This window comes from Fukomys damarensis, unplaced genomic scaffold, assembly GCF_012274545.1.
Source record: "Fukomys damarensis isolate Sample0158 unplaced genomic scaffold, DMR_v1.0_HiC HiC_scaffold_9, whole genome shotgun sequence".
Classification (NCBI taxonomy): domain Eukaryota; kingdom Metazoa; phylum Chordata; class Mammalia; order Rodentia; family Bathyergidae; genus Fukomys; species Fukomys damarensis.
Genome location: NW_022900921.1, coordinates 13,061,387 through 13,070,769, shown reverse-complemented (window position 1 = coordinate 13,070,769; position 9,383 = coordinate 13,061,387). Strand labels below are relative to the sequence as shown.

The following is a 9,383-nucleotide window of genomic DNA, read 5'->3' as shown; positions in this document are numbered from 1 at the left end:
AAAAAAAAAATGAGTTGGGGATGTAGCTCAGTGAAGAGGTGCTGGGTTTAGTCCCAAGTACTGCAAAAACAAAACGGGATGTAGCTTAGTGGTAGACTGCTCCTGGGTTTGATATCTAGGGCCACAAATAAAAGGAAAAAAGTTTGAAACGTTATAAAATGTCATCTATCCTCTCACTATAAGGGTCTTTGTCATGGAAGATATTTTCATAATCATTTGAGTTAGCAAAAAATGTTTTTTGAGACAGAGCCTCACTATGTAGCTCAGGCTGGTCTTGAACTCAGTTGATCCTCCTGCCTCTGGCTTCTGAGTGCTGGGATTACAGGTGTGCGCCCTCATGCCCCACCCACAAAGTAATTGTTTTGGTTCATCAAACCCAGGATCCCATGCATGTCTCCTACCTCTGAGTTGTATCTCCTACCCTTCCATTTTTTTGTAAGAGTGTGAGGGCACCCTAAGATCACAGATGGGAACACACTGCTCTGGCAGAAAGCTGGCCAACAGGAGCACGTAACACCATACAGCTTTTAGCCAACTATACAACTTGGGTGATTTTTCAGTTTTTTTGGAAAACCCAATGCCAGGCTTAACATAAAGAGCAAAGCAGGGCCAGGGATTTAGTTCAGTGGTGCTGCACCTGCCTTGCAAATGCAAGGTCCAGAGTTCAATCCCTGCTGCCAAAAAACCGAACCAAACCAAAAAGAGAGCAGCAAAACTAACCACATCCATCTGTCCTTTCCCCTTCCCAGGTAAATCCCACACGGAGTGGCATTTCAGTCTGGGTGCCTGGGATGTCGAATCAGAGCTAACAGCTTTGTCCACCAGTGTGCACTGGGAGGGCTGCTGCAGGCCCCTACGAACCGCACGGACACTGATCTCGATCCCACTTGCACACCATACCTGTGACACCCAGAGTGGGAAGCTGTTCCCTGGCAGCAGAGATGACCCGGAAGGAACCAAACAACACAGTGCTCACAGAAACCTCCGGCTCCATGTGGTCTAAAGACTATGGTTGGCTCTAGGACTTGCATAGTCACTCCTGAACAAGCAACTGTGACTGAAGTTAAAATTGATGTCTGGTTGCTGGACAAGGTGGTGCACACTCACAACCCCAAATACTCACAAGACTGAGGCAGGGGGACTGCAATTTTGAGGCCAGGCTGGAGATGTAGCTCAGTGGTCAGGGCCCCTGGGTTCAATCCCCAGTATTGGGGTAGGGTTAAATCCTGGTGAAAAGCAGGGATTTCCCAATTATCCGCCCCAACCTGCACCAGCCTGAAATAGTTTGTAAGGTACAACTTCTAAATTCTAGTACATTCTGGTCAAGAACATCTTCAAGGAGACAACTAAAAGTCTCAGACTGATTTGGCAAATTCAGGATCAGCAGCTCTGCCTGAAACCAGAACTACCTCCCAAAGCCACACAAGTCCACCTCATCTGTCACGATGGACACAAAATGCACAGCCCAGCCCAAACCATCACAGAAGCTTTTATTACTCAGGGGAAGCAGGGAAGGCCACACACCCTGCATGCCAGCCTCGGCGTGGGTGTGTGAGGGAGGCAGCAGGTGCTGGGGACCCTGCTGGGGCCGTCACCCACTCGCTCCTTAGGGAGAGGCTTCTGCGGGTGGCGTGTACGGCTCAGAGGTCAGCTGTGACAAGCAGACTTTCTCCTGGACAAAGGACAACAGCCAGAACGTGGAAACCAGACGAGGCTCATGACACCAGAGGTACACTTCACCGAGATCATAACTGGGAGCAGAGAGGTGGCACTAGGCTCTACTGGGCAGCCGTTCCTCTACATAAGATGCTTCTGAAAGTTAAACACTGGCAGGGCCTTGCCCCTTGCAAACAGCAAGCAGTACACAATTTCTTTTAAGACTTGTTATCTATTATTATTTGGATTTTGAACAAAATTGATGGAGTAGGAGCCAGTGGAAGAATCTTGTTTGATCTGGAAATTTTCTGTGGAGAGCCCAAAAGGTCGGAGAACCAAGTTCCCAAGATCTTTTAGTTTACCTGCAAAGTAAAAGCAAAAACTCAAATGAACACAAGGTGAACAGAAGCAAGAAGACACCAATTGATCTTGTATTCCTGTCTGATTATAAACTAGGAAAAGTAGCTCTCTGCACTCGAAGTAATAGGAAACCTTTGAGGAGACTTTGCAGGTGCTACTCCCCACTCTGCAGTGCTGTCACTCCAGTGCCATCCCTCCTGAGCCTGTGACACAGCATGTGACTGATGAGCGCTGCTGGCCCCTCCGGGGACACCAAACCCTCCTGTCACACTGGACAGAGCTACCACAGGACACAGACTGCTGCTGCTGGTAGCTGAGGTGACGGGTCCCTAGCTGAGGCTCCCCTCACCCCCGGTCTGTTCTCCAGGAAACATCAGCAGCCGTGTGCTGAATTCAACCCAACTTAGCAAACTTCTGCTAAGCCTGGATCCAAACTCAAGAGCCTTCCATTTTTCTAAGCAGATCGTCAGCATCCACATGCACTTAGCATTTACCTCAATGGTCCAGGGCTCTTTTCCCAAGTTCCAGGGTTAACTGGTCACTTGGGTTACCTCATGTCCTAAAGTCACAACTGAGAGACATGGCTATCACATTTGTATGTCAAAAGTTGGAATTTCAAGCAGTACATGGTAGCCCATACTATAAATCCCAGCACTGAGGTGGGAAGACCACACATTCAAGTCCAGCATGGGACAACTCACTGAGACTCTATGTCTCTGTCACACTCACACACACACACACACACACACACACACACACACACACACACACACACACACACACACCCCCAAAAGCTGTAATATTTCAGAGACTTGTAAGGGATTTGTGAGGCAGTGGGAGGACTACTCTGGGCAGTTTTGGCTGGGATGGGTAAACAGGAAGTTTCAACACTCTAATCGGTCTTAATTTATTTCTGCAGGTCTGCTTCCTCTGGAGGTGAGAACAGGGGTAGATGGGAAGAGACGCCCTCAGAGGTACACACTGCTTCCACCTCCTGCTTTTGGTTTTGTGAGTGGTACTGGGAACGGATCTCAAGTAGGACCTTTGCAGTGAGCTAGTGACATCTCCAGCCCTTTCTGTTTTTATTTTGGGACAGGTCCTCAGCTTCCCAGGCTGGGCTCAAACTCAGGATCCTCCTGCCGCAGTCTCCTAGAATGCTGGGCCTGCAGATATGAGTCATCGCGCCCAACTCCACTTCCTTTCCTGTTAGCATCTTCTGTCACTATGAGCCCCCAAACCTTAACATTAGAGTGCAGCCTCTGTCCTAAGTTCTAGTCCACAGAAGCTCACGGAGTCCACAAACTGGCAAACTTATATCTGATCTGGAGAAAGCACCCAGGCCCTGGGACAACTCTGGCGCAAACACGCTCAGCACTGCTGGTCTCGGAGCATCACCGGCCAGGCCTGGGCTGTCTGCACAGAGACCAGGAGCACAGCCTCAGTGGACAGATGGCTGGGCAGGGGAGCATAGCACAAAGAGCTGAGCCAGGCGCCCTCATGGAAACCTGTCATCAACACAGACCCAGCACTCTTCCCTGGGGCTGGTGAAAGAGAACAGGGAGGAAACAGTCACTTAAAGGAATCCAAGAGGGCCGGGGATTTAGCTCAGTGGTTCAGTGGCCTGCCTTGCAAGCACAAGGACCCGAGTTCAATCCCCGGTACCAAAAAAAAGGAATCCAAGAAACGCCACTGTGGAACAAGTCCTGGCTCACAACAGGGAGGGAAGTGAGAGTAAGTGTCAGGAACCACTTACATCAGACTCCCAAAGGGGCGAGCTACATCTCAGAGGAGCCTCTATTCAAGGTCCATAGGCTACACTTCACAACCGTGAACACTTTAAAGTCCAATTTGCATATTTTATTTGGTGTCTGTTAAATTACGGCCTGGGTATCTACAAAAGTTATTCCTAGCTGTTGAGATGCCCACAGCGTCGTGGGGGAGAAAGACTCAAGAGCCACGTGTACCCCAGGAGGCACCTGCAGACCTGCAGGGTGTGGAAGCCGGGCCTAGAGGGGCCAAACTGTGCAGCTTTGAGCACTGAAGGGTGAGGGGCAAGTCCAGGACAATGGCACAATGGAGTGTTGTTCCCAGGCAGCAATGGCGTGACTTAAGCCATCTGTATTAAAGGGACACTTCTTATTTGGGTGTGGTGGGGCAGTCCTTTAATCCCAGCACTCTGTGAGGCTGATGCAGCAGAAGTGAACTTTGAGCTCAGCCTTGGGAATTCAGCAAGACCTTGTTGCAAAATAAAGAGCTGGGGATGTGTGAAGGCCCTGGGTTCAGTTCCCAGTTATCCCTGCTCTGTCCTAACTCACCTGCACAGTGAACAAAGATTCTTCCAACAGAAGAGGATACCCATTCAAACAGCAGAGGGAAACTTTTCCTTCCTAGGTCCGTCCTTTGTGTAACTGGCTGAAGGAGCCATTTACACTAGGGGCCTTTGAACTTTTAGCCTGGTTGACTCTACCGCGTGAGTCATGAAAGTGAACTTTTCCACATGCAGAGGCTGTTCTGGCTGCTGTCCAGAATCCATTAGCAGGTACACACTGAGCTCACCCCTCCCACGGGCCGCCTGGGCAAGGCAGGGATGGACCGGGGACTCGCATCAAGGTGGGCTCTCTGATGGCTTTGCTCAAACTGAGGTGGAAGAATTTTCCTCCTTCCCCTGACCTTCCTCCCGCAAGGGCACGGACAGCTCTCTGGCCTCCTCTCATTCCAGCCTCATTTCCCCTTCCAGGTTCTTCCCTCAATAAACTTCCTGTCCTTCTGCAGTGGTTTATTCTGTGGACAACCCAGACTAAAACACGGTATCATTCTCCCTCCAACTGCACAACCACTGCCTGCACACATTCCACAACTATCGTTTCCAGAACAGAACACACAAGGGGATGTTCAGATCACTAAATGAGACAACGTACACAAAGTGGCTGGCAGGTAGCAGGACCTCACAGAGACAATGACTAACCAGTCCCCACAGGAGAGAAGACCTGAGATTAACTGACTTCAGCTAATTCCCCACCGCGTACTCACTACCATGCGTGGTGGGGATGAAAGACACAGGGCACAGTGTACACAGCTAAGTCACTTTAGAATGTGATGCGGAAGAGAACACACACAAGAGCAAGTTCATATGAGATGTTAAATGCTACAGGAGATGGCTTGAGTAGGAGGGAAGAGAGAACTGGAATCTTGGGCGATCTTTGTAGAAGAACAGAATTTGAACCAGGCACCAAAGGACAGGAGGACTCCACCACCGGACACGATGGAGGTGCACAGGTAGGAAGAAGGGCATATCCTACACTCTCCTGAGCCAAGCTGGTGGCCTATGGCTCTCATGCCACAGGAGGCCACTGAGGTCTTGAGAACTGAGCTTGCAGAGGGAATAATCTATGGCAATGTGCAGAACGGATGAGAAGGGGAGAGCCCAGGGAGCGCCCAACAGTTGCAAAATTAGCATAGCATTATGGAAAAGGCCACTGAGTCAGTGAATAAACATTTTCCCAATGCTGCATGAAAAACCCCTGAAACCACCATGGCCAATGGAACAAGAACACAGCTAAACAGTACGCTCTGAAAAACTCACCTTTTGCTTTTTGTGATAATGGCAGCAAATAAGCAGCAACCTTTGGTGGAGATCATGCTCCTCAAGATAATCACTCAGGAATCTGCCTCTCCTTTAGAGTCAGGCTAGAAGCTCAGATACTAAAGCAGCTTTCGTCGACTCCAAACAGGACCCTTTACTGGAGCCGATCTGCCACACTTTCCACTGGCTGCCAAATGCTACACCTCCCCTGCCCAGACAGTAATCACTGGGCCTCCTTGTTTTCTCCTACAGCAAAGCCGGCACCTTCACTCAGTGTGTTCCTCACTGCGACGCTCCTGCCCACCAGACTAGGGAGAGACTAGCACTGAACCGCTTGTGCTCAGACAAGACTGTTGGGAACTGGAGACCAGTGCTCGCCACCGGATCCAGTTCTGATCAATATTAATTTCTCTGCCTCCAGGCAACACTGCATCACAGTAACCCAACTGATCCTTCATGCATAATGTCTTTGGAGACAGACAGCACAAGGTGGTTTACCTTGAGGGTAACCAGGAGCCATTTGTTTTCCTCTCCTTAAGAACATGGAGTTTTAGCACAGCCCCTCTGGGACCTTCTCCTCCACTTAGAAGAACCAAACTGCACACAACAGAATCCTACTACTGAGTTTCCTCTAATGCGGCAGGGAACACGCGAGGCAGCTAACTCTCACTTTCCTCTGAGCAAAAGGCAAATTAAGAAAACACAAAGCAGGAGAAGATAAAACTCCAGCCCAATTCAAGTGCCTTTTTTAGCCCTGGGATGAAAGCAGAGGCTGACATAAGCTTTTCCAAGAACTGTCAAAGGAGGAAGAGTGAAATAAATGGGGCACTGAGCGTATATTGAGATTTCCTAATGGGAGAACAAAGGCAGCTGACTACAAGGAACTGTTTTAGAGACCCTAATGTGGCCACTGCATGAAATCTTGCCAAGTACACAGTGTGCAGTGCAGAATGCTAGACAGGGCAACATGAAGAGAAGAGAGAGAAAGCAAGCAAGCAAGCGAGACAGGACTGGATTTCCCTCGCCACCTGTGGCTGCAGCCTTAAGAGAGACGGAGACAGTACAGTCTGTCTTTCGATTCTCAGAAAGGGGGTGATGCCAGGACCCGCTCCTACTACTCCTACGTGCAGAGCAGAGAAGAACACCAGGTAGCAGTACAGCTGCAAAGAACGCGCTGGATCTTGAAAGGACAAAGGACTATTCACCCAGCTCCAATACCTCTCCACATGTAGTCCTTGAATGTAGTGCTCACGTTAGCCTTACAAAAAAATTACTCTCTTTTTTCTTTCTAGAAGCACTGGGGATGGAAGCCAAGATCTCCTCGAGGGAACATGCTAGGAAGTGCAGCCCCAAGATGATACCCTTATGTTTATGAATATGCCTGCAGCAGGCTGCTGGTGGCCAGGAGTGATCCAAGCAACTATAGGAATCGACAGATTGAAAATACATCCAAGGTGGGGGAGGGAGGTGACGGCATGCATGGACAGTCTGGAGTGGGTTAAGAACAAGGCCCGCATGTATGCCAGACTGGTTCAAGCAGGGAAGCAGCAACAGGTGCTAGTGCAAGGAAAGTAGGATTATGTGTCAATGCCCTGTCTTGCATCTGTGGCATCTCTGCAGGAAGCCAAAGCCATGCAGAGGAAACTGCCTCCTTAGAGTTTGGAGACAGTTGGGAATTGATTCCCTCTGGAACTGACAGTGGGAGGAACATGGAGTTAGCAACAGCTCCTTTATGTTGTATATTTATTGACTGATTTATTGTTTTGGTTGATGTTGTTGTTTTTTAAGACAGGGTTTCACTATGTAGTTGAGACTGACCCTGAACTCACTAAGTAGTCCAGCCTGGTCTTGAACTCACAGTGATCCTCCTGCCTCAGTCTCCCCAGTGCTGGGATTACAGGCGTGCGCCACCATGCTCGGCTGGTTTATTGGTTTTTGAGACAGGGTCTGCCTATGTAGTCCAGGCTGGTCTTGAACTGACTATGTAGCCCAGGGTGGCCTTGACTCATGGCAATTCTCCTGCCTCAGCCTCCTGAGTGCTGGCATTATAGGCTGTTGTACAATGCCTGGTCCTTTATGGTTTTAGACTGCTTCAAAATATGGACCTAAAACTGGGTGTGGTGTCTCACATCTGTAATCCCAGAACTCAGGAGGCTGAGGCAGGAGGATCCCTGTGAATCTGAGGCCAGGGTGAACATAGGAATTTGACTTCAAGACCAGCCTGAACTACACAGCAAGACCCTCTCACTCACTCACCCATTCACAAACACGCCAGAGACCAATGCCTAAGAGAAAAATCATCTTTAAGTCCATTAGGACCATTCACAAAGTGAACTCAGCATGAAATTCAGTTCAGCTAAATGTTTCTTGTTTTTTTTTACTTTGTTACTAAAATAAAGCATCATTAAGCAAATAGGTAAGACAATGCTCTTTTCCCTCCCTTTTTTTTTGAGACAGTGTCTCACTATGCAGTTGAGACTGACCTGGAACTCACTACGGAGCCCAGGCTGGTCTCAAGTCACAGTGATCCTCCTGCCTCAGTCTCCTGAGTGCTGGGGTTACAGGAGCACGGCACCATGCCCTACTTCCCTCTTTTGATGAAAATTACTCCTAATTTTTCTGCTCAACATGGTGTTGAATTTAATTAGATATGTAAATTAGGAAAATAATCTTTTTTAGAAAAACTGGGCAAGGCTCCAGAAATAGCCTGAATCTGAGCAGTTCTCTCTGGAGTCTTGAGGTGACCCGGCAAGGCCAGGAGGCTCTGGACAGTCTAGGTTAGCAACTTCTGCTCAGCCAACTCTGCTGGAGGAAAGATTCTTTGGGAAGTCTGTCTTCCTTCTCTGCATACTGGGGCCAAGGCATAAATGACCAAGCTCAATGTATCTTAAATGATTTTTCCTTTGGGCCCACGTGACTGCAATACACTGAATATAATCCATTTAACAGATTTAGAGAAGCTGGGTGTGGTGGCACACACCTGTGAGCACAGCACTTGGGAGGCTGAGGCGGGAGGATCACTATAAATTTGAGGCTAGTCTGGGTTACAAAGTGAATTCAGGGCCAATGTGAACTGCATAGTGAGATCCTGTCTCAAACAAAACAAAACAAAACAAAACAAAACAGGCCCCAGGTTTGATCTCAGGCACAAAAGAAGCCAGGTAGGGAGCTTGTTTTTTTTTGGTACTGGGGATCAAACTCAGGACCTTGTGCATGCAAGGCAGGCACGGCGCCACTGAGCTAAATCCCCAGCCCTGTGTGTGCATTCTTGAAAGTAAGAAAAAATTTCCAAGAAGGACAATGGAAATTTGGTTTGTGAAAAAGGTGATACCCTCTCTAAATCACACTGTTCTTTCTAGAGAAAAATGGCTAAAAAGAAGGTCACTGGCCCCCTGTATTGCCACACACTGCAAAGGAAGGGTCTGCAAACTACTGAACTGTTATGTTCACTTCTAGTAAATAAAAGCACTAATGTCTCCACGCTGGTTTCCTAGCTGTTTATGGTCAAGTGAAAGTAAGGAGAGCAAACTTACCTAACATCTCTTCTTTTAGTCTTTCATTACGTTCTTCAATTTGCTTAGGTAATCTCTGAGGGAAAAGCAGAAACTAAGGTTGGTGAAAAATTCTTTGCTTTTTTTGAAATTTTTGAAACATTTAAAACCCAACGTGCAAAGATCAGCTTGGGTATACAAATATGACCCCATTAAAGGGAAAAAGCAAATACAATGATGCCTCAGCTCAACAATTCAATTCTTTTTTTTTTTTTTTTTTTTTTTGTTTTTTT

At 48.1% G+C, this 9,383-nt stretch overlaps 1 protein-coding gene and 1 long non-coding RNA gene across 5 annotated transcripts in view; one reads left to right on the top strand and one right to left on the bottom strand.

The window, feature by feature from the left end:
• Positions 1–2,992, top strand: part of LOC104860925 — a 5,839-nt gene extending 2,847 nt beyond the window's left edge. The window contains exon 3 of the long non-coding RNA XR_004516400.1: positions 2,936–2,992. This is a non-coding gene — a long non-coding RNA (uncharacterized LOC104860925). The remainder of the gene's footprint in view (positions 1–2,935) is intronic.
• The window catches only part of Ttc1 (tetratricopeptide repeat domain 1), a 47,617-nt gene continuing 39,695 nt past the window's right edge, over positions 1,462–9,383 (bottom strand). For 3 of the 4 annotated variants that reach the window (XM_010622264.3, XM_010622263.3, XM_010622262.3), the window contains exons 7-8: positions 9,133–9,187; positions 1,462–2,018 (exon numbers count right to left, since the gene is read on the bottom strand). In XM_010622264.3, the coding sequence (XP_010620566.1) occupies positions 1,885–2,018; positions 9,133–9,187 (189 nt within the window). In that variant the 3' untranslated portion in view covers positions 1,462–1,884. The remainder of the gene's footprint in view (positions 2,019–9,132; positions 9,188–9,383) is intronic. The other variant, XM_010622261.3, reaches the window with a different exon arrangement.